The 25836-nt window shown below is 40.9% G+C and overlaps 2 protein-coding genes and 1 non-coding gene across 3 annotated transcripts in view; 2 read left to right on the top strand and 1 right to left on the bottom strand.

The window, feature by feature from the left end:
* gig (TSC complex subunit tuberin) overlaps positions 1-22840 on the bottom strand; it is a 686003-nt gene extending 663163 nt beyond the window's left edge. The window contains exons 1-3 of the mRNA XM_080266862.1: positions 22769-22840; positions 19812-20003; positions 18381-18522 (exon numbers count right to left, since the gene is read on the bottom strand). Coding sequence (XP_080122988.1) covers positions 18381-18522; positions 19812-20003; positions 22769-22840 — 406 coding nt within the window. The remainder of the gene's footprint in view (positions 1-18380; positions 18523-19811; positions 20004-22768) is intronic.
* Positions 5060-5178, top strand: LOC145392608 (5S ribosomal RNA). The gene has a single exon (XR_013896038.1). It is a non-coding gene; the product is annotated as a 5S ribosomal RNA (ribosomal RNA).
* A 62-nt stretch (positions 22841-22902) lies between the features above and the next one.
* LOC145392461 (protein GVQW3-like) lies at positions 22903-23391 on the top strand. Its single transcript, XM_080266861.1, has one exon. It carries the CDS (start codon positions 22903-22905, stop codon positions 23389-23391), a length of 489 nt encoding a protein of 162 aa, XP_080122987.1.
* Positions 23392-25836: the final 2445 nt, after the last annotated feature.

Below are 25836 nucleotides of genomic sequence, written 5' to 3'. Positions count from 1 at the left end.
AATCACTGTCACTTTCACCTTCTCAAACTTGAACTTGACATATGTACACCTCGAGCTGACACATTCGTAGTCTTTCATTCCACTCTGCCACACCTCATTCATGAACAAAGGAATTCCTCCCTTGCATCTTCCTTGCCCATTCATTCTTGATCTTACACATTTCTCACCCTTCCACTCCTCCACTTCACACCCTTTCATCTTCGTTTCGCACAATGCCATCACAACATATCTCGAACTCTTGAACACATTCACCACTTCCACCCTCTTGCTCTCCTCATTCACACCTCTCACATTCCACATGGCCAGGCAAATCTGCCCATTTGGTTGGGGCCCTGGGCTGGTATTGGGCCCTCTGAGGCTCTTCAAAAAATTTGGTATATAAATACCAAATGAAGTTAAGATGGTAAAAAAGACAAACCCAAGATAAGTAACCTGGGGCTTGAGAGACCCCAGGTTACTCATACTTAAGTACCGGTATACATATACTTAATTACTGCCAATGGATCTGTCCTTCCATCTGCCTTCCTGACTAGCGAAGTCTTTCCTGGGGATGTTCGGAGCATTCCTGGAATTGGCTCTGAACTTGCTCTGCATAGCCATTTGGGTTCCACAGACCCCAGGTTACAATAAATGTATTATCAAAAAACATATATATATATATAAAATATAAAAAAATTAGGCTAATGTGTTTTCTACCCCAGGAACAAAGACAGAAACAACCAGTACCTATACAGCCATCGCTCAGTGTGTGGCAAGCACTCCACCTCTATCTGTAGTGTCTGCAATTAGATTCTGGTAAGATATCATAAACTACCATTCATTCTACCTTCTAATTCTTTTATTATATGTATATACATACATACCTACTGTATAATGTAGTCCTGGAATTATATAATAGGCGTGTAAGGTGTGTCCTTTGAAAGTGACCAAAAAATTATATAAATATTTGTTTATCATTTTTCACTTTCTAGTCTGCAGTTATACAGTATTTAATTTGATGGTTTTTCCTTTTGTTTACAGAAAGTCTCATCATCAGTCTACTGCAGATGACCCATAAGAAGATAATGACTTTCAGTTTTGCAAAGTTTAAGGATAAAATTAGTACAGTACAGTGCACCCCCACACAACGCGAACTCACACGATGCGAACCACCTACAATGCGAGGTCAACCCAGAAACTGCTTATTTTTATCGAATGCAAAATCTGCAAATCGAACTTCCCAACATGCGAATCGGCTGTATGATTCCAATGCAAAAATGGACTTCCTGCCATTACTATGAGTGTCAGGCTGGACAATGCGAGTCAGTCACACCAAGGAAGGTGGCTGGCAACGAGCCAGATTCAAAATGGCGGGCCGCTGGCCATCTACCTGCACGCCATCTACCGACTTTCCTGGGTAAATGACACTTCTCCTCCATAATACCCCAAGGACACGTGTTGTACCTCACATCCTGTTGCTCGTTTTAGAAACGTAGCAGTACCCACCTGTTCATCATGGCCCCACCAAAGAATTCTAAGAGCAAGAGGATCAATTGGAGTTAAAGGGAAAAGTTATTAAAATGAAGCAGGCAGGGATCACATTGGAGTTAAAGGGAAAAGTTATTAAAATGAAGCAGGCAGGGGAAGGAAAATCAGCAATTGGGAAAAAGGTAGGCTTGGGTGAATCAATGTGACCTCAGCAATGACAGTGAGTGTGACCATGGGGTGCCCTGCCCCACGGGGCAAGAGTAGACTCCCAAAGCCTCGGATAACCCCCCCCCCTTAACAAGCCCAGAAGTCACTTAAAATAAAGGTACATGGTGTTCTATTTGTTATTTTATTTGTTGGTCCAAGTAGAAGTACTATTAGACAAAGTATTAGCAGGACAGAGTAGGCTGGAAGGGGACCCAAAGACCAAGCCCTGGGTGGGCTGTTCACCACATGCCATTTTACCCATATGTTCTTAAGTTCACACAATGTGAAATCGTGGAATGAGAGAGTTTCTGCTGCCATAAACTCACATTGTGTGAGAGTGCACTGTACTATATTTCAAAATAATGGTGTATTTTTTTGTTAAAATTCTAATTGTTCTTTTACATCAAATCTAACTATTTGTGGTCTCAAAGAAAAAAAATGGGTTGAGGCCCTTAGAACCAAAGGAGGACAAGCGTCACCCCCCCTCCTTTTGTTTCCGCAATTATTCCTCTATCTGGAGAGACACTCTCAGTCCCATGGGGGAAATAAACATAAGGCTGGAAGTTGCAGTAACAGAGATGAGTGGCACATCCTAATCTGCACCAACCACCTGCGGGAGGTTCGATTCATGACCACATCACGACAACTCCCACGAGCAACTAATCACATTGATGTCTGCAGAGCATTTAGGTTTAGAAATAGAAATCTGGGACAATGGGAGTGCATCTTGTAAAATCAGGGTTCAGGAGTAGGGTTTTAGTACAGCAGAAGTGAGGTGAGGGGGTTTAGGGGGGTAGGAGGGATGGAGGGGGGTGGGTGGGATTGAAGGAAGTAGCAGAGGTACCAGGTGGTGGGGGTAAATACCATCCCCAACACCACCAATCACAGCATTTTCCTCACTGAATGTCAACCAATGACAGAAGTTTATTGTGGCAGAAAAGAGAGAGGAAGCAAGCAAGAGAGGAAGGCAGTATGAGTTGGAGGGAGGGGGTAGTGCTGGACTTGTGTTAATGTATCAGGAAACAGCTGATTGTGTCAGCAATGCTTACTAACACTGTGTATTTGTATGGCCAAACTGACATTTCAGTATGATTACTGTTTTGTTTTCATTACTGACAATGACTAATGGAGGTAGGAATTCCTGAGTGGCAGCTGAGAGTGAGGGCATTGGTATGAGCATCATAAGTGCAACTGTTGTCTACCTGTCCTTTCAACTGTAGCAGTTTGCTTATTCTGTTTTGTTTAAAATAAAAGAGAGGTAAGTACTTATGTTTCTTGTGTCTGTATTAACTCCTTGTGATTATTAGTCTTCTTGTCCTACTGTATGTGCATCAATTTCCTCTACTTTCAAACATTTGGTTTGGCATTGTGTTTGCTGTTTGGTATAAACAATATTTTTATTGTTTTCCTGATTTGCTTAGTTGTTATTACTAAAATCAACATTAGGCAAGGTACATCCTGCCACTTGAATCACTTCAATATCTCAATTAGTTAGGATGTTACAGGTCACTGAATGTGCATCAACTTCAACCTGAAATGACATGCAACAATGATTTTGGTGTTTGTGCTCCTGTGGTTCCAAGTGCCTGTATTTTTTTTTTTTTTCCCAGACACTGGCTCACCTTAGTGTACAGTATATATATATATACCTGTACATATACAGTATACATATACAGGTAAGCCCTTAATTCACGCGAACTTTTTTCACGCGATTTCGGTTATCCACGAATTTTTCGTACAATAATTAAAACAAAATTATAGTATTCAAATAATTTTAATATACAACAGAAATAAATAAAATATAAAAATGCCTACCTGCTGCCTGTGTGCATACATATATGTGTGTGTGTGTGTGTGTGTGTGTGTGTGTGTGAAAGGTCGGTCCACACAGTCAGTTTGAATCCGACAGTCGAACTATGCATGACTCGCGAATCGTTATTTGTGGCTTATTTTTCTGCCTTCCAGTGATTGCTTGCCTTGTCTGCCAACCTGGGGCCTAAGCATAGTGCTAGTGATGCATGTGGTAACACACCAAAACGGACTCGTAAAGTGATGTTGTTGCCGACAGAGAAAGTTAAAGTGTTGGACAAACTTAAGGGAGGAATGTCGGCGACAATTCCACGTCAGGACGATTCCCCGTCATTTATTTACATACCAGTTTATTTAGCAAGTACAGTACACTAGTTTTTTACTTATATAAGATATAAAATCTACCTGAAAATTAGTTATTAAACTGTTAATCAATAACAAGTATAATTATAGAATGACAGAATCATCCATGTTTTGATGGTGAATTGACTTCATGGTGAATTGTCTCTGAACCGTGTGTTTGGGGTGAGTCAACTGTTCTTACAATAAAGAAGACAGAACGTAGCATACGGGAGTCAGTGAGGGCTAGTGCACCAGGCTGTGCTAAAGTGTCTTCACCTACGCCTGTGAACTGGCTTGGAACCGTATGTTTGGGGTGAATGAGTCAACTGTTTGGACAATAAAGAAGGCAGAATATAGCATATGGAAGGCAGTGAGGGTTTGTGCACCAGACTGCTGAAGTGTCTCCACCTACGCTTGTGCTTGTCAGGTTTCAGTGTTAAATTTCTTACATTTTTGTTGTTTTTCATACTTTATGCTAGTTTATAAGGTGTATGTAATGCATAAACAGTATTATTCAGATGTAATATACTTAGTAGACACGCGTAATTATGTGCACACAAGGGCAGAATGTATATGCGAATTTACCACATACTCGAAGGGTCTGGGAAAGTAACCCTCGCGTGAATTAAGGGCTTACCTGTGTGTGTGTGTGTGTGTATATATATATATATATATATATATATATATATATATCATCATCATCAGCCATTACAAGTCCACTGCTGAACAAAGGCCTCCCCCAACCTTCTCCACTAATTCCTTGACTGAGCCAATCTTTGCCACGTTCTCCCTGCAAATTTCTCTATCTCATCTCTCCACCTCCTGTCTGGCCTTCTTCTGCGATGCTTACCATCTCTTGGTGTCTAGTCAGTCAACCTCTTGCTCCATCGATTATCCCTTGTTCTTGCTACATGGCCAGCCCACCTCCATTTCTGTTCTTTTATAACTTCTATAATATCTTTGACTTTAGTCTGCTGTCTCACCCAAGTTGATCTTTTCCTGTCTCTTAAAGATATTCCCAACACTGACCTTTCCATTGCTCTCTGAGAACGAATTAGTTTATTTTCCATCAATTTTGTCAGTTTCCAAGTCTCACAACCATACGTCAATGCTGGAATTATACATTCGTTATATACTTTTCGTTTCATACAAACTGGCAAGCTATTTTTCATGTCTCTATGTTTACCAAAAGCTTTCCATCCAGTTGTAATGCGTCTTTTTATTTCGCTATCATGCCAACGGCCATACCACGTTGAGTACACCGCTTCCCGTTCGATCAGCGAAGTTAAGCAACGTTGGGTCTGGTTAGTACTTGGATGGGTGACCGCCTGGGAACACCAGATGCTGTTGGCATCCCTACATCAAGTGGGGTTGGTGAAGGATTAGTGCCCCTCCCTGTAAAAGAATTAACTCTAAGCCCTTGGCCACCCTGTCTGGGATACATGGCGTCTGGCAATGAATGAATGAATGAATTATCTTTCATTAATCTTAGTATTTGTCCCAGGTAATTGTACTCCTCAACTTCTTCAAGAATTTCTCCACTTATTCTTATGACGCTCTTTGGTGTTTGAGGATTAAACATTACTTTAGTTTTACTCTGGTTCATCTTTAGCCCTACTTTGCAATGTCTCTGCTTTTTCTGAGATTAGGACAATGTCATCTCCAAATCTTAAATGGTTTAGCTTTTCTCCATCTATGTTTACTCCTTTGTTTTCCCAGTCTAGCTTTCTGAAAATACTTTCTAGGCATGCTGTAAATATCTTTGGTGAAATTGTATCTCCCTGACGCACGCCCTTCTCAATCTTAATTTTCTCTAAGTCCTTATGTAATTTAACTGCAGCAGTTCCTTCTTTATATATGTTTTCGAGCAGTTTTACAATGTTCTCATTCACTCCCTGTTCTCGTAATGAATTTATAATTGCTATGTGCTCCACTGAGTCGAAAGCCTTTTCGTAATCAACAAAACCTAAGCACAGTGGTTTATTATATTCTGTAGTTTTCTCAATTAGCTGATTCATTGTGTGCAGATGATCAGTAGTCGAGTACCTGCTTCGGAATCCTGCCTGTTCACGAGGTTGGTTTTCCTCCAAAGTTGTAGTTATTCTGTTTGTAAGGACTTTCGTGAAAAGTTTGTAAATGACTGATAGCATGCTAATGGGTCTATAGTTATTAAGGTCTTGAGTCGCCTTTTTTATAAAGTAGAATAACAATTGCATTATACCATGTTTTGGGAATTTTCTTCTGTTTTATACATTGGGTAAATAAGTGAGCAAGCCTATTTTGTACTTCTGCTCCTGCATCCAACAGTAAATCTGCTACTATTCTATCTTCTCCCGGAGCCTACCCTCTTTTCATATTTTTAAGAGAAATATTTACTTCGTCTGGTGTTACCTCAAGTATTTCACTTGTGTCAACAGAAAAGTTAGCTATTGGTACTACTGTCTTTGATGCATACAGTTCTTTGTAAAATTCTTCAACTCTCTTCAGCATCATATCTCTACATTTAATGGCTTCACCGTTTTTGTCTTTTAGTGATGCAATTTGTTGCTTTCCAAGTGCCATTTTATTTCGGACCTGTTTTGGACTTTCCTTTTTTGATGGTTTCTTTGATTTGATCCATGTTTCTCTTTCTTTTTTCTTCTCTTTGTCTTTTGTTGATAAGCTTAATTCCACTCATTCTATTTCTTCTCTGAATACTTCCAGGCTTTGGTTGTATTAGGTTTTCCTACTACCTCCGCTGATTCTTCTAGCACTTTTGTTAGTTTGTCATTCAGCTCATCAATGTCACATTCTGCATTACTGAGAGCTTGAAATCTGTTCCTTATTTCCAACTGAAAAGCTGCTTTGCTTTCGCTGACTTTTATTGGGCATATCTTTTTGTCTTTAATCATCTTCTTTCTTTCACTTTTGAAATTGAATCTTGCTGTGCAACCCACCATTCTATGGTCACTTCCAATATTTACTTTGTTGACAACTGTGACATTTGTGATTGTGTTATTCTTATTTGCTATAATGAAGTCGATTTCATTCTTTGTTTCTCCACTTGGGCTTCTCCAGGCCCACTTTCTCCCTGTTCTTTTGTGAAAGAATGTGTTCATTATTCTCACGTTAAACATTTCTGCAAAGTTTACCAACATTTCTCCTCTTTCGTTCCTTTCTCCCACTCCAAATTTTCCCATACATGTTTCTCCATTTTTTGATTTTCCAACTTTTGCATTGAAGTCTCCCATGAGTATAGTATAGGTGGTCTTTTCTTCTTCCATAATCTGGGAGATGTCATCATAGAATGTTTCAATTTCTTCATCCAAGCTCTGAGAAATTGGTGCATATACTTGTATCATTTTCGGGGTATATTTTTTGCACAGTCTAATTACAACCACTGCTGCTCTGTCAGATGCACTGCTGAATTTAACAATGTTGTCTGCAAGATTTCTGTTATTAGAAATCCTACACCACTAACTCTTTCATTTTCCCTTCCTCTGTGGTAAAATAGGTGGCCACTGTCATTTAGCTGAATTAATTTTTCTTCTTTTCTGTGGGTCTCACTCAAACCTACAATATCCCAACTAATGTTTTCCAGTTCAGCTATTAAGTTATCAAGTTTGTAATCTTCAGCGAGGCTTCTTACATTATATGCATAGATCTTCATGGATTTAAGAGTGTTTAATATCCCAGTCTCTATCTTGTCAACACAGTGCTTACTCACTTTCGGGGGCACACTGCCCACAAGCATATATATATATATATATATATATATATATATATATATACAGTGGAATCTCAAATTTAGATTGGCATATGTACCTAAAAACCACCACAAAATTCAAATCATCGAAATTTAAACAACTTCTTATGGGAAAAAATAATTTGGGTCCAGGGCCTCATCTATCTATCTATCTATCTATCTATAGCCCGACGCCCTAATCCCGCAAAGGGTGGCCGCAGACAAAACGCCTCCAAGTCACTCTGTCACCCACCATTTGACTACCCTCCCCCCAACTCACCCCCCCCCTCCCTCATATACCTCTCAACTCCATCCCTCCACCTCATCCTCGGTTTACCCCTCCCTCTCCCTCCCTCCACCTCACCTACATACACCCTCTTAATCAGTCTTTCATTCTCCACATGTCCAAACCACCTCAGTGTATTTCTCCTAATCTTTTCAACCACATTCACATCTACCCCAAAACGTTCCTTCACTTCTTCATTCGTCAACCTGTCCCTCCACGTCACTCCACATGCTCCTCTCAAGTAACTCATTTCCACTGCTCTCACTCTTGACTTGTTCCCCTCTTGCAAGGTCCACGCCTCGCTTCCATACGTCAGGGTAGGGATCACAATACTATCATGCAGTGACTTCTTAACTTCCATACTCACCTCCCTATTTCTCATCACTGCTTTCAGTGTACCAACAACCTTCCTTCCCTGCTGTACCCTTTCACGTACTTCATCCCCCAAAGTTCCATCCTTACTCATCACACTACCCAAGTACTTGAATGCACTCACATTCTCCATATCCTCACCATCCAACCTCACTGCACACTCTGTGACTTCATTCCTCTCAAACACCAAAACTTTACTTTTGTTTACATTAACTTTCAGCTTCCTCCTCCTACACAGTGTCCCAAATTCATTTACCAAACCTTGCAACTCCCATTCATCTTCACTCAACAATACTGTATCATCAGCAAACAGCAACACCAGAAGCTTCCAAATCTCACCCTCATTCATTAGGGCCAGCCCCACATCCACTGCCCTACCTTGCACCTCCTTTACAACCCCATCTATATATATATTAAACAGCCATGGAGACATCACACACCCCTGTTTCAGTCCCACATTGAGATCAAAGAACTCACTCAGCTCACCATCCACTCGCACCGTAGCCCTAGCTCCCTCGTACATACTCTTCACAGCACTCAACAATTTCCCCTCCACTCCATATATTCTTAATACCTTCCACATACCTTGCCTATCTATTCTGTCATAAGCTTTCTCCAAGTCCTTGAAGGCAGCATACACTTTCCTTCCCTTCTCTAGATACTTCTCCACTAAACATCTTAGAACAAATATCTGATCCACACACCCTTTTCCCTTCCTAAATCCCCCTTGTTCTTCTCCAACTAGCTCCTCTGTCATATGCCTAACCCTATCAATGAGTATTCTACCATATATTTTACCAGTCACACTAAGAAGGCAAATACCCCTATGGTTACCACATACTTCTCTCTCCCCTTTTCCTTTGTACAGAGGAACAATTATACCTGATTTCCAGTCCTCTGGAACCCTTCCCTCTTCCCAAGCCAATCTACACAACTTCCATATCCACTCCACAACAATCTCACCCCCATACCTAAGCATTTCACCACACACTCCATCAATTCCTGGGGCCTTTCCCTGCTTAATCTTCTTCATCGCTTCCACTACTTCCGACCTACTGATCTCTTCATCCCTCCTCTCATCTCTTCTTCTCCCAGGCATTCCCCAACCACTTATACTTACACTGCTCTCACTCTCTACATTCAACAAATCCTCAAAGTGCTCCTTCCATCTCCTCAATTTCTCTCTCTTCTCCACCAACAATCTATTATTCCTATCTTTCACTCCCCTATTATTTCCCCTTTCACACTGCCTTACTTTCTTTACCTCCTTCCAAAACAATTTCTTACTCTCCCTCCATTTCACACTCAGATTCCTCCCAAACTCCTCATCCACTTACTTCTTACTCTCCTTCACCAGTCTCTTAACCTCCCTTCTCCTGCTCACATATACCTCTCTCTTCTCTCTCTCATCTTCTCCCCTACCTCTACTCGCCAACCATTCACCATATGCCTTCTTCTTTTGTTCCACAGCTCGTTTCACCTCATCATTCCACCATGCTGTCCCTTGCACACCCTTGCATCTCCTCCTCACTCCACAAACCGCCTCACACGCTGCGCCTATCTCTTCCGTGAATATCTTACATACATCTTCCACCCCTTCCATCTGCTCTAGCTCATACCTTCCCAATCTTTCTTCCACTATGCTCTTATACTCTGTCATTTTCTCACTATTTTGCAATTTCTCCACTCTTCTCACAGGAGCTGCTTCCTCCTGTCTTCCCCTTTGCCTCCTCAACCACTTTCTTTGCATCTTTACCTTGGCCATCACTAAGTGATGGTCCGAGACTCCATTCCCCCACCCTCTCCACATACTTGCATCCAACTAACTACCTAACTACCTAAAATCATGATTTTTTGCCCGCACCCCCTGTAAACTTTATGAACTATAATTGTGGTTAGGTAACTGTAGTTCTGCATTGTATTGCCATACTGTCAGCAAGTGTATACTTGGTGTATTTCTGCCCTTTCCTGTATTGCCATTTCTCCTTTGGCTGCAAAGATTTAGAGATGCCAGGCTGCTCTCATCCATTACCGCTGCTACCTGAAGAACCACTCTTGCTTGCCGTCTTGAAACAGGTAAGTTGCAATGAAAGTACATAGTACATAGAAAATACATACAACTGAATTGCAGTGAAATGCATGTCCACATGTGGAAGGTACAGGCTGAAAGTGCAGCACTTGTCTGTAGAGGGCTGGCTGCTGGCAGGACAGTTGCAAGATTGCCGCCGACAACAGAGCATCGCCTTGCACATGACTTGTTGTTGTTGGTGCCTACTCTCATCCGGGAGCTCTTGTGCTTAAACAACATAACTATTTTTTTTCTCAGTCTCTATTGTTCATTTCTATGTTGCTCCTTATATTCATAATTACCCTACTTCTCTTCGTTTAAGTAGTCTGCCTACTGTATTTGCTACCACCTGTAATTCATTTTGTTTCAGTAAGTTGGAATACAAATGTGGGCGATTGTGTGTGTGTATGCGCCAACGCAAGATCATGCTAGAAGAGTGAGAGAAGAGTTCTGGACAAATGTGGAAGTGTGCATGGAAAAGTTTGGAAGGAATGAGAGAGTGTTTTTGATTGGTGATATGAATGGTAAAGTTGGTAATGTGAAGGTGGATGGAATAGTTGGTGAGTGGGGTGTGCCTGCCGAGATAGATGAGAATGGGAGTGCGTTAGTGGACATTTGTGCTGGGAGGGGGTTGGTGATAGCCAATACCCTCTTCAGGCATAAAATGATCCACAGGTATACATGGCGAGTGATGAGAAGGGTGGGTGTGAACTGAATGAAAGGAAGGCAATGATTGATTATGTGTGTGTGGATGAAAGGATGCGAAGATGTGTAAAGGATGCAAGAGTGTATAGAGGTTGGGGGAGTGGACTTTCTGACCACTACTTGGTGGTGGCCAGAATTAGGATGCAAGTGAGATGGAGGAATAGAAGAAGGGAAAGACGAGAGGAAGGAGTAGTTGCAAGGAGAGTGGAAAGGTTACAAGAGGATGAGAAAAAGGCAGAGTATAAGAGAGAAGTGGAGGAACGATTGGGCAAATATGAATTGGAGCAGATGGGAGACGTGGAAGGTGTGTGTAAGATATTTACAGAAGAAATATGTGCAGCATGTGATGTGGTGTGTGGAAGGAAGAGAAGGCGGAGGGGGGTGCAAGGAACAGCGTGGTGGACTGAAGAGGTGAAACAGGCTGTGGCACAAAAGAAGAAAGCATACAATGAATGGGTGAGAAATAGGGGCATGGAAGAAGTTGAGAGGCGGAAGAGAGAGGTGAAAAGATTAGTAAGAGAGAGTAAGAAGAGAGTGGATGAGGAATTTGGAAGGAATTTGAGTGTAAAGTGGAGGGACTGTAAGAAAATGTTCTGGAGAGAAGTGAAAAGAATAAGACAGGGTGGACGTGAAGTTAGCAGGGGAGTGAAAGATAAAAATGGTAGATTACTAGTGGAGAAGGGAGAAAAAGTGAGCAGATGGAGAGAACACTTTAAGGAATTGTTGAACGTAGAGGATGGAAGTAATGCGAGTATAAGTGGCTGGGGAATGGCCGGGAGAAGGAGGGAGGTGAGAAGACAGGAAGAAATCAGTAGGATAGAAGTTGTGGAAGCAGTGAAGAAAGTTAAATCAGGGAAAGCCCCAGGAATTGATGGAGTGTGTGGTGAAATGCTGAAGCATGGGGGAGAGATAGTAGTAGAATGGATGTGGAAGATGTGCAGATTGGCCTGGGAGGAAGGTAGAGTCCCAGAGGATTGGAAGTCAGGTATAATTATTCCCTTGTACAAAGGAAAAGGGGAAAAAGAAGTGTGTGGTAATCATAGGGGCATTTGTCTTCTTAGTATAATAGGAAAATGTATGGTAGGATACTTATAGACAGAGTTAGAGAGAGAACAGAGAAATTAGTTGGAGAAGAACAGGGAGGCTTTAGGAAGGGAAGAGGTTGTGTAGATCAGATATTCATTCTTAGATCTTTAGTGGAAAAGTTTCTAGAGAAGGGAAAGAAGTTGTATGCGGCTTTCATGGATTTGGAGAAAGCATATGACAGGGTGGATAGACAAGGATTGTGGAAAGTGTTAAGAATATATGGAGTAGATGGGAAGTTGTTGAATGCTGTGAAGAGTATGTACGATGGTGCGAAGGCTGCAGTGCGTGTAGATGGTGAACTAAGTGAATTTTTCTCTTTGAAAGTTGGTTTGAAACAGGGATGTGTCATGTCTCCATGGTTGTTCAATCTGTACATGGATGGGGTAATAAAAGAGGTACAAGGTAGGGTAGTGGATGTTGGAGTGGCCCTGGTGAGAGAGGGTAGTGTTTGGAAACTCCCTGTACTGTTGTTTGCAGATGATACTGTGTTGTTGAGTGAAGACGAAGGGGAGCTGCAAGGCTTGGTGGATGAGTTTGAGAGAGTATGTAAGAAACGGAACCTAAAGGTGAATGTAGGGAAGAGTAAAGTGATAGTCTTTGAGAGAGGTGAAGTTAGTGAATGTACAACGAGGTTAGATGGTGAGGAATTGGAAAATGTGAGTACGTTTAAGTATTTGGGTAGTGTGATGAGTAAGGATGGAGGTTTGGAGGGTGAAGTGCTTGAAAGGGTACAGCAGGGAAGAAAGGTTGCTGGTTCCTTGAAAGCAGTGATAAGAAACAGGGAAGTGAGCATGGAAGTGAAAAAGTTACTACATGACAGTATTGTGATACCAACTCTAACGTACGGAAGTGAAGCTTGGACATTGTTGGAAGGACACAAGTCAAGAGCGAGAGCAGTGGAAATGAGTTATTTAAGAGGAGCCTGTGGAGTCACGTGGAGAGACAGGCTGACGAATGAGGATATAAAGGAGCGTTGTGGTGTGGATGTGGATGTGATAGGAAGCGTTATGAGGAACACACTGAGGTGGTTTGGCCATGTGGAGAGGATGGAGGGTGAAAGACTGACGAAGAGAGTGTATGTGAGCGAGGTGAAGGGGGGAAGAGGGAGGGGGAGGCCGAGGATGAGATGGAGGGATGGGGTGGAGAGGTATATGAGAGAGGGGGGTGTGAGTTGGGAGCAGGGCAGTGAAATGGCGGGGGACAGGGCGACTTGGAGGCGATTTGTTTGTGGCCACCCCAAACGGGATTGAGGCGTCTGGCAATAGATAGATAGAGATAGAATTCTACTATTGATTCTCTTCCTTTAATTTCTCGTTATATCTTCGGGTTATTAAAGTATTGATTAGTTAATAATAAGTATATTTACAGGATGACAGGGAATTGTCCAGGATGCGAATTGTCTTGATAGGAAATTGTCCATATTTTGATGGGGAATTATCTGACGAGCGAATTGACTTGATGGTGAATTCTCTTGGAACCATATCATCACATGCTTCATATACTGTATGAATAAATGATGCTGATTTTCATTCTCTTCTTGACACATGTCACAAACAATACTAGGTTAGGCTCATACCTTTTCTTATAATTTTCCTTCACTTCTAGCATTTTGGTTCACATCAGAAATATTATCTTTGCTTGTTTTGGTTGGAGTTTGGCCCTGAGAGCACGTCACAAACGATATTAGGTTAGGTTCATACTTTTTCTTATAATTTTCCTTCACTTCTAGCATTTTGGTTCACATCAAAAATATTATCTTTGCTTGTTTTGGTTTGAGTCTGGCCCTGAGAGCATTGAGATACACGACTTTGCATCAATAAGTAAGGTAGGCAGACCACTCCAAAATGCATCGAAATTTGATTCATCGAATTCTAAACTGTTGAAATTTGAGATGAATCAAATTTTGATGCATTTTGGAGTGGTCTGCCAACCTTACTTTTCAATGCAAGGTCGCGTATTTCGATGCTTTCAGGGCAAGACTCAAACCAAAACAAGCAAAGATAATACTTTTTATGCGAACCAAAATGCTAGAAGTGAAGGAAAATTATAAGAAAAAGTATGAACCTAACCTAAGCTGTGATTTCACGAGAATTAAAAGTCAACCGAAATTTACTTCTGTTGACCTGTTACGTCTTAATGTTGACTTGGGTGCCATTTTCTTGTCCAGGCGAGGACAAAATCCGACATTGTGACGTCATCAAATTCCAACCGAGACCCATCAGGTTGACTTTGCCTCAACAATGGTTGGGAGCAGTGTTGCCCTCTTCCAACCTGCTGCTGTTGGATCGCAAATGTAAACACCGCTCAGCTGATTCTCAGTACTTCTCCACATTCTTCCCACTTTTCCTCATATTTAACTATGGCTAAGTAAATAAGAATTTATATGGTGGTTATTATTTAGTTAAATGTGCAAATTTCTTCACAAAATTAAAGTACTCAAAATATATGTGGTGAAGGCAGACAAGTTCGAAGATTTACAAGCTCAACATTTCGATAACAGTGTCAGCTTGTGAATGTAGTGCGGCTGGTGTTATGATGACAAAAACATTTGTAATGTCATTACATATACTGAGTAGTAAATACTCTCATGCAGTTGCTTCTATGCTCTCCATATACAGGTAAGCACTGTTTATTATTTAGTTATGTCGCCATATTTGTTGTTGTCAGTGAGCGAGCGGGAGGAGGGAGAGTGATCAGCTGATAGTTTGTTGTACAGGCGATCACTCGCCAAAGATCAACCCAGCTGAGTTAGTCAGTCAATCAGAATATTTGACTTATTTCTCGCGAAATCACGGCTCTAATATCACATGTGACGTGCTCTCAGGGCCAAACTCCAACCAAAACAAGCAAAGATATTTTTTATTCGAACCAAAATGCTAGAAGTGAAGGAAAATTATAAGAAAAAGTATGAACTTAACCTATCATATGTGACATGTACTCTCAGGGCCAGACTCCAACCAAAACAAACACAGATAATATTTTTGATGTGAACCAAGATGTTAAGTGAAGGAAAATTATAAGAAAAAGAATGGGCCTAACCTTATATCATATGTGACATGTGCTCTCAGGGCCAGACTCCAACCAAAACAAGCAAAGATAATATTTCTGATGTGAACCAAAATGCTAGAAGTGAAGGAAAATTACATGTAGAAGTATGAGCCTAACCTAATATCATATGTGACGTGTCAAGAAGAGAATGAAAATCAACATCATTTATTCATACAGTATATGAAGCATATGATGTATGGTTCCGAGAGAATTCACTGTCATCAATTCGTCTGTCAGATTATTCCCCATCAAAACATGGATGATTTCCCGTCAGGACAATTCGCACCCTGGACGATTCCCCGTCATTCTATAAATATACTTATTATTAACTAATCGATACCTTAATAACCAGAAGATATAAAAAGAGGAATTAAAGGAAGAGAATCAATAGTAGAAATACTAAAACAAAACGAATTACAGGTGGTAGCAAATACAGTAGGCAGAATACTGAAACGAAGAGAAGTACGGTAATTATGAATATAAGAAGCAACATAGAAATGAACAATAGAGACTGAGAAAAAAAAATAGTTATGTTGTTTAAGGACAAGAGCTCCCGGATGAGAGTAGGCACCAACAACAACAAGTCATGTGCAAGGCGATGCTCTGTTGTCGGCGGCAATCTTGCGACTGTCCTGCCAGCAGCCAGCCCTCTACAGCCAAGTGCTGCACTTTCAGCCTGTACCTTCCACATGTGGACATGCATTTCACTGCAATTCAGTTGTATGTATTTTCTTTGTATTTTCATTGCAACTTACCTGTTTCAAGATGGCAAGCAAGAGTGGTTCTTCAGGTAGCAGCGGTAATGGACGAGAGCAGCCTGGCATCTCTAAATCTTCGCAGCCAAAGGAGAAATGGCAATACAGGAAAGGGCAGAAATACACCAAGTATACACTTGCTGACAGTATGGCAATACAATGCTGAACTACAGCTGCTTAACCACAATTATAGTTCATAAAATTTACAGGGGATGTGGGCAAAATATCATGATTTTAGGTAGTTAGGTTCGGAGGCCCCGGACCAAAACTAATTTTTCCCATAAGAAGCTCAGTTTAAAATTCAATTATTTGAATTTCACGGTGATTTTTAGGTACATATGTCCATCGAAATTTGAAATTTCACTGTATATATATATATATATAAACAGTTGCCTATCTGGAGTTTAAGAGGTAAATATACTTTCATAATTGTATTAACTGACATCGTTGCAAGTAGCAGGAAGCTGTTGGTAAATACAAAGTGCAACCCAAAAGTTCCAAAAATTTGAAAGCAAGGCAGAAACTGCTTGTTGTACGAGGCGTGGATGCTAGGTAGCACTGCATACACACTGTTTGTCAGTGTGTCAAGTGGCATAGTGCAGGGTGGATGCATTCGCTGCATGTGTGTGTTTACTTATCTTTGTGTTTGGGTTAGTTTGCAAATTTTGTGACCTAAAAAAACGGAGGACGTGAAAGAACAATATGTGTGCATCAAATTTTGTGTGAAATCTAGGAAGAACGCAGCATTTGGTGACAATGCTTTGGGGGTTACACAAACCTACAACTGGTTTGAGCATTTGAAAAACGGATGGCACATTCTGTTTGCCATTCCACCAGTTCAACTCCTCACAATGTGGCCAAAGTTCATGCAACGATTCTTGAAGATTGAAGGAGGGCAATCCATGATGCTTGTGACACTGTCAGCCTATCATATGGAACTTGCCAATGCATTTTGTCTGGTGACCATGACATGAGACAAATCGCTGCCAAGTTTGTCCCGAGGCTCCTGACAGATGAGCAAAAGAAGCATCGCCTGGATGTCATTAAAGAGTACAAGACACAGTGGAAGTATAAAGTTTTCTTATGGCTGCATCATGGCAGAAAGGGACAGTTCATTGTTTACATCTGGTGGCGGTGACTCTGCGAGCTTCTCCGATGAAGATAAGGGTAAAAGAAGTATTAAATTGAACCAAACAAGAGTAGCAGGAGTGGAGAAAATGGTGGAGAGGAATGTCCAGGAGTTAAAAAAGGTATGGTCAATCATCAGAGAGTTGCAGGAATGGACCTTAGAACAGGAGAAAGAGATCAATGTAATGCAGAGCAAGTTGGAAAGCGTCTGCACACGCAATGCTGAACAAGAAAGACAAGTTATAGCATTAAAAGCGAGTAACAAATCTGCCTCAAATGAAATAAAATAGCTCAAGAGGGAAATTAAGAGGAAGGAAGCAGAAATGGACAGGATGAAAAGTAAACTAGATGAGCATGAATCAAAATCAAGGATGCAAGATGAACACATCAAGGAAATCAATGAGAAACTCAAGGGGTGGAAGAAAATTCAAAAGGAAGGAAATATAAATATGAAAGAGATTACAGAACAACAGAGCAAGGAAAACGTGGAGAACGAAGTGGATAGGATACTAAGACGTAGAGAATCTTTAGTCAGGGACGTATCAGACAGGAAAAAATGCGTGATAATTTCAGGAGCAAAAGCAAACCGTATGACAGTAAGATCAGAAAGGGAAAGAGAAGAACTGAGTAAGGCTAAAGAAATGGCATCAGTAGTTATGGAGGGTAACAAAGAAGCTCAAGAAGAGACTGAAGAAGTGTTTAGGCTAGGAAAGTACGAAAACACTTAAAGTTTAAAGTCTCAGAAAATGGTATGTGAAATCATCACCAGAACATGGAAATTATCAGACAAACAGGGGGTTCAAGAATGCTTGGATAAGGAGAGATGCAAATGAGGAAGAAAGAGCTAAAATAAAAGAGCTATTAAAGGAAGCAAAGGAAAAAAACGAACAGAGAACGAAGGAAGAGAAGACAGTGTTCTATTGGAGAATTATTGATCAGAAATTGAGGAAGTGGTACCAACGGAGAAAGGGTGAGAAGAGGGAATTAAAAACAACGAAAAAAGTTGGAAAGTGGCATTTACTTATGTCGGTGGTTTAATATCGGAAAGGTTAGAAATCAATGATTTCTTGAGGGTACGTGAATCAGACATTATGTGCTTTGTTGAGACCTTGTTAAGAAAGGATACTGATATCCATATGGGAGATGGTAAATACAAACTGTGGAGAAGAGACAGAAAAGGAAAAACAGGAGGAGTGATGACAGCAGTGAAGAACAATATAAATGTGGATAATGTGGAACTGGGAGAGGGTAAGGCTGAAGTGATCAGTATGAAATTAGAAACTGGAGAGAATTTGAAAAACAGCAAACAAGAATTCAAACTGAAAGATAAAGCTTTAAAAAAATAATAAATAATTGAAAATTAAAAATGTTTTCAACACTTACCAGTATGTTGGAAGAGCTTGTTAAGTATATCTAGCACCAGGTCCCAAGATGAAAGGTGGAGTTCAAGGTACATTTTTGACACCAGTTTTTGCAGGCTGAGGGACATCTCATACACCACAAGCACATGCACATTCTTGGAAGCCTACAAGAAGAAAAACATTCATTGTCATCATTAAATAACACACTAACCTCTTGACTGTCAATGGCATGGATTGTTACAATAGGTTTAGAGTGCCACTAGAATTGATTGATACAGCACTACCAAACTCTGCTTAATACATTACTCGAAAAATAATAATAATAATTTATTAAAATATAATGTTAGTGGTAGGTGAGGGTACTCACCATACACTCAAATGATGTAGTGCTGCTCTTGGGTGACTGCCCTTCCTTCTCTTCCTTTCTTCTTTCCTTCATTCTTTCCTCTTCCTTCTGTCTACGGGTGACTCTACACTAAGCGACTAGCCAAATGGTTTCCTGTACACCAGAAAGCCATTCACTACCCTGGGTGGTAACCATGTGACCAAATTATGGCACCTGGTGGTTTAGTGGGTAATTAAGGCGCTCCAATCGGACTGAGCCTAGGCATGTTTATATCCAAGGGATGGTTGGGGTTTATTGCTCACATAGTGCCACACAGGGATGAGTGATGCTGGTCACTCTCATCTTAAATGTCAAGATCAACTTGCCTAGCCCCAGGCTCCTACACTCCTCATGCAGCAATAAAGATTGGATGATGAATGAAAACAAAATATACCGTAATGTAGGAGTCTAATGCTGTATGGCAGTGAGACCTGGGCAGTAATGGACGAGGACATTCGTAGCTAAAATGTACAGAAATGACAAAGATTAGATGGATGTGTGGTGCATCCATGAATGTGAGGCCTGGGGGGGGGCTAAGTTTATGTTGAAGAGCTGAGATGAAGGATGGAACTGCAGTGTGCTGGTGCTGTGATGAGGAGGGTGCAGGAGATGGTTTGGGTATGTGGAAAGGATGGACGATGACAAGTGAGTGGGAAAGTCAGAAGTGTGAATGTCAGGGATAGGGGTGTGAGAGGCAGACCAAAAAAGACCTGGGATGAGGTCGCAGAGTGTGACCTCATGGATAAAGGACTGAATAGGGAGACTGCCAGAGATCAAGCACCATGGAGAGCTGCAATTAGGTGACCAAGGCAGATGCATGTATGTTGGAGGCTGAATAAAAAGAAACAAAACGAAACGACTTGCTGTGAAATATCAGCCATGGTACTAGTTACCATTTACTTTGTAACTTTTTCTTTTCATCATGTATTTCTGTGCTGCACTTCAGCACACAAAATTCACTGGCCTTGATATTGACACAGCCTGACTTAAATAAGACGGTTATACTGTATTAATATTTATACTGGTGATGAAGTAGGATACTTGTATAGAATGCATAAAGCATCTTACCTCTCTGAGATATGGAAGGACAGCTGCTGGCTTGTACTGCAGTGATGAAATTTTGTTCGGACCCCAGAGTGCATAAGTAATGAAAAAAATACCCCCACGGACCATGTGTGGATCTCCAGGCCATTCCACCAGTCGGCAGAGGACCAAGAGTCCACTATTTCCAAGATGAGTTCCTAGCAGGTTACGCATGATCTGTGAAAGTAACATTGCAATTAAAATCTACAAAGGAGGTACAGCACACCCTTGTTTGATGATGTTTGAAAAAATCCATCGTATAACAATTTACTGTATTTTAGATCAATAACATCGGTTCAATGGGGATACAATTTTGGCCAAGGGCCACTAGACTAACAAGGGCTGAAAATTTCAATCTTATCTAAACTGTTAGTATTTTCATTTCACTTGCTGTTTGAACTCGAACACCACACTAAAAAAGCATAAATAGGCAGCACACTCCTAAAATTTTTCTTGCAGATGATTTGTGCAACTGTTAGCACTGTATTCAATATTTTAGTAAACTACCATAAACCCAACTGTGGATATTAACTGCCACCATATTTTTTCCCCACTCACTTCACACACACACACAATGTACTGCCTCACTATTTGATATTTTGATATTCTACAAGACTGTAGACTTGTATAAGTGTGCATTATCATAAAATGCATCCCAGAAGACAGTAAAGCATCAAAACTACTTAACAACCCTAATGACAATAGAATATTCTGGTCAACTCTCAGTTCTTGCAATAATAACTTTAAGACATCATCCATTCCCCCACTAAAATCTTCAGATACCAACATTACAAATGACCCACATGGGAAAGTAGATATTTTTGCCAGTACATTTTCCAGAAATTCTACCATAGATGAATTCGGCCAGAATGTCCCAGTAATAGAACTTGACTCTCCCAAAATTGTTCCACTTAAAAATCACACAAGACACGTAAAATCCATCCTAGAAAATTTACCAACAAAACTCCAGGACCAGATGGACTTCCTCCAATTGTTCTGAAAAAGTGTTCCCCAGAACTTGCCTCTGTTCTAGCTAAATTATTCAGACTATGCATATAAATTTCTTCATTCCCTAATTCATGGAAAGAAGGCACTATCCACCCAATTTCAAAGAAAGGAAGTTCCTCTGACCCCTCTGATTACAGACAAATAGCTGTCATATCTTCTCTTGGTAAAGTATCTGAAATTTTAATTAATATGCACATAGTTAAACATCTTGAACCCAACAAGTTAATTAGTGATAGACAATATGGTTTTCACCACAAAAGATCCATCATTGACATAATCAATCTCCTGACTTATGTTATTCATCAAGCAATCGACCTACATGGAGAAACTCATGCAGTAGCCCTTGATATTTCTAAAGCTTTCGACTGAGTCTGGCATCGTTCCCTGCTGTCCAACTTCCCTTGCTATGGACTAAAGTCTTTTGTTCCTCTGCTCTCCTCATATCTCAGTGACAGAAAAGAAGAGTAAAAGTAGATGCTGTATATTCCAATTTCCACTAAATTAATGCCAGCATGCCACAGGGATCAGTTCTGGCGCCAACCCTGTTCCTGGTTCATATTAATGATCTCTCATCTGTCACCCACAATCCCATCCATTCATATGCAGATGACTCAACACTTCAAAGTTCATTCACAATCAGACACCCATTTACAAAGTCAAATATCTTTAACTCTCAACTCAGTACAGCCATCTCCATAAATCAAGACTTATCTACGATCAATGAATGGGGACGAAACAACCTTGTCTCATTTAATGCTGGTAAAACCAAATATATACAATTTATTAACTGACAGATACTTCCAGACTCATATACAGGTATTACCTTCAATACTACTAATATTTTCATCTCGAAAAGTATTGAAATTCTTGGTGTCTCACTTAACAATTCCCTCAGCTGGACCTCTCATGTCCGATCACTTGCTAAAACCGCCTCAAAGAAACTTGGATTACTGTACAGAGTCCATAACTTCTTCACTGACGAGCAGTTAGCTATAATTTATACAAATCATGTGTGCTCTCAGCTTGAATATTGCTCACCCTGTAGAGTGGATGTGGAGAGGTTGCATTAAAACAACTAGACACAATTCAGAACAAAGCTGCTGGAATTATTAATAACCCTGCTATTATAAATAAACTACCTCCCCTACAGGTCAGAAGGAATGTTGCCTCCCTTGCATTATTTTACAGGTATTTGTATGGCAAATGCTAAGACGAAGTTGCGTCCACTGTGCCACCTCTCCATGCCTTCCCTCGTGCTACATGGGCATCTGGCAGCGCTCATGACTGGAATGTCACTCAGCCATATTGCAGAACTTCTGCCCGTCAGAATTCTTTCATTACCCGAACTGCATCTCTCTGGAACTCACTTCCCCAGAGTTGTTTCCCTCCAAACTTCAACCTACAGCAGTTTAAGCCCAACTGTTACAGATATTTTATGAATGGAGGACACCAGTAATCTGGTGTATGAATTATTTTTTTTACTCATTTGTTTTTCCTTCCTCTGCTGTAAAAAAAAAAAAAAAAAAAAAAAAAAAAAAAAAACTAAGCATTTCATGGCTGATCTACAGTCATATGAAGAATGGAGTGTAGGATCACACTAAATGTATCAGCAGGTTGTAAATATATCGGCTAGTTACCTGCTACCTAATGCAACGCAGCAGTGGAAGATACTTGTGTGTGTGTGTGTGTGTGTGTGTGTGTGTGTGTGTGTGTGTGTGTGTGTGTGTGTGTGTGTGTATATATATATATATATATATATATATATATATATATATATATATATATATATGAGATGTTCAGTAAGTAATGAGAAAATTTCAGGAGAGGCATTAAATATCATTCAATCAGAATGCTACTTCATGGTGAAGTACACATATACAGAGTCTATAAAATGACTAACTGGCACCTTCCTATCTGCCTAGGTTTGAGCACACTGGTGTACGTGGTGGAACCAGTTTGATCTGGTTGGCCGAACTGTCAACACTTGACAAGATGCAGGGAAACATGGAGCAACGTTATGCCATCAAATTTTGTTAAACTTAAGAAAACCAAAAAAGAAGCTTATAGTATGTTAGAGGAGGCCTATGGGGATGAATTGATAAGCAAAGCAAGTTTCTACAGATGGTTTAACCGAATTTCTGAAGGAAATGAACAGGTTGAGGATGAACCCAGACCTGGAGCACCGAACAGTGCATGTAAGGAGGAAAACATTGAGGAAGTGCGAAGGTTAGTGATGCAAGACCGTCGAGTTACTGTGAGGATGATATCTGAAGCTGTTGGTATTAGTATTGGCACAGTGGAGACAGTTCTGACCGAAGATCTGAAGCTCCACAAAGTTTGTGCCAAGTTCGTGCCAAAGATCCTCTCCGATGACCAGAGGCAGTTTCGTATAATGTGTTGCACTGACATTCTTGATATGATAGAGGCTGATTCAAGTTTCCTGAATAAGGTAGTGACTTGCGACGAGAGTTGGGTGTTCACCTATGACCCTGAGAGCAAACGTCAGAGTGCCCAGTGGAAGCACATGTCCTCCCCCATGCCAAGAAGGCAAAGATGAGCAGGTCGCAAGAGAAGGCCATGGACATTCATTTCTTTGATTCCCAGGGGCTCATTCACGTTGAATGGGTTCCTGAGGGACAAACTGTCAATAAGGAGTATTACCTTAAAGTTCTGAAAAGGTTCAGGGAGAAGATTAGGAAGAAGAGGCCAGAGCAGTGGAGAGTGGTGGTTCCACCAGGACAATGCCCCATGCCACAGGTCAACGCTGGTGACCACCTGGATGGCCAACAGGGGATGAATGAAAGTGGTACAACACCCACCCTACAGCCCTGATCTGGCCCCTTGTGACTTCCTCCTGTTCCCACGCATGAAAGACAGCCTCAGGGGAATCAGATTCCAGTCAACACAGGAGGTGAAAGAGGCATCGGAAAATTACCCGAAGGGACTGCAGAAGAAGGACTGGGAGGAGGTCTTCCAGGATTGGGCGAGACACCTGCGGAAGTGTGTAGATGCGAGAGGCCATTATTTTGAAGGAGACAAAGTTTTGTAAGACTTATGAAAATAAATAGTGTCTCTCCTAAAATTTTCTCATTACCTATTGAACATACCTTGAATATATATATATACTGTATATATATATATATATACAGTAAGGTCCCGGGTTACGACAGAGTTCCGTTCCTCAGACATGACGTAAGCCGATTTTGAACGTAAGCCGATTTTGAACGTAACCCGAGTTTTATACAGTACGACGTATGATTATACTTACCGCAATGCATCTTACATATTTTTCAACCATACATTGCATACTATACATGTGATAATCTTATAACAGGTATGTATAAGAAACATAGTCTTTTGAACTGATGATATTTATTGAATAAAATATAAGTTGTACTAGCTAAGAGTCTTCGTCACAGTAGCTCACTCGCTGCGGTAACAGCACTTCTCATCGTCATGGCAGCAGAGTTACGCCACCACTGCCTCACCCACAACTGAGTCTGGCTGCCGCTCCCTCACTCTCCCGTCCTTACACACGTGCACACTGCCAACACACATTTTATTCCTATATTCAAGCACTTTTCATACTTCATCATACAATAAAGTTTACTGTAAATTACTGCCGTAAAATATGAAATAACATAATTACCAGCACGATAATGTAAGCATTTCTAACAACAAGTTTGATGGCGTTTTTTTTTTTTTTCTCACTCGGACAGCAAAATTATTTAAGTGATAAAATGACCGATTACTGTATGGTACTGTAATAAAAGATGCATACTATGTGTCACTACATACCTTCTGACATCAACTTGACTCGTTACTGGGGTTGCGATGTGGAAGGCACTGCATCAGGGGAGTCAGGGACCGGAGCAGGGGAGTCCAGGGCTGAAGCAGGGGAGTCCGGGGCTGAAGCAGGGAAGTCAGGGGCTGAAGATAGGGAGTCAGGGGTTGACAATGAGGATGAGGTAGCAACTGGTGGTGAGGTTGTGGCTCGGTGTTCAGTTCTCTTCAAAAACTGGAGAATTGAAGACTGCTTGGCGGCATGTTTCTTTTCGTCATAGATTTGACAATAACAGGACACTGCACCCTCAATTCCCCTGTACACTTTGGCAAACCTCTCTGCATTTGGGTCCTGATCTTCAAATGCAGCCATTGCTTTTTCTAGGAAGTCGAAAGCATTTGCCATTTCCTTAATCTTAAACTGTCTTAGCGGTTCTGCCTCATCACTTTTTTCATCATTTTCCATTTGTTTTCCTAGGTATAGCAAGTTTTCATTACTCAGCTCTTGATCATGTGAATCAACAAGTTCATGTACATCACTCTCGTCTATGTCCAGATTTAAATCATTTCCAATTTTCACACAGTTGCGCTTGACTTCATTTATACTGTCTTCATCAAATCCATTAAAGTCATTTACGAGGTTAGGGCACACTTTTTTCCACACTCCGTGCATATTTGTCTCAGTCACTTCAGCCCAACATTCTCCAATATTTTTAACTGCCTTATACATGTTGAAATCTTTCCAGAATTCTTTGAGTGTTACTTTACCATTTTCTGTTGCTCGTATTGCCTGTCTGAATGTTTTTCTCAGGTAGTAAGCCTTGAATGCTCTTATTACACCTTGGTCCATGGGTTGTAGGATTGATGTTGTGTTTGGTGGCATATACACAACTTTTACATTAGGGTGCAACTCTGCCAGGCTCGAAGGATGACCAGGAGCATTATCAATAATGAGAAGAGCTTTGAATGGCAGATTCTTCATAGCACAATACCGTTCAACCTCTGGCACGAAACACTTTGAAAACCAGTCAATGAAAATTGCACTAGTCACCCAAGCCTTTAAATTACTTTTCCAATAAACTGGTAGGCTAGCTTTAAAGATCCCCTTAAGAGCTCTTGGCTTTTCGGAGTGGTACACGAGTAGCGGTTTAAGCTTGAAATCGCCTGCACAGTTTCCCCCCAAAAGTAGCATTAGGGGCTCTTTGGATGCTTTGTGACC

This window comes from Coenobita brevimanus, chromosome 22 (genome assembly GCF_032717465.1).
Source record: "Coenobita brevimanus isolate Jiangsu-jjx chromosome 22, ASM3271746v2, whole genome shotgun sequence".
In the NCBI taxonomy this organism is placed as follows: Eukaryota; Metazoa; Arthropoda; class Malacostraca; order Decapoda; family Coenobitidae; genus Coenobita; species Coenobita brevimanus.
This window is presented reverse-complemented; position numbering and strand designations above follow the sequence as displayed.

Coding starts and splice junctions, on each gene's coding strand:
- LOC145392461 (XM_080266861.1), top strand. CDS start 22,903: ATGTTAGAGGAGGCCTATGGGGATGAATTGATAAGCAAAGCAAGTTTC.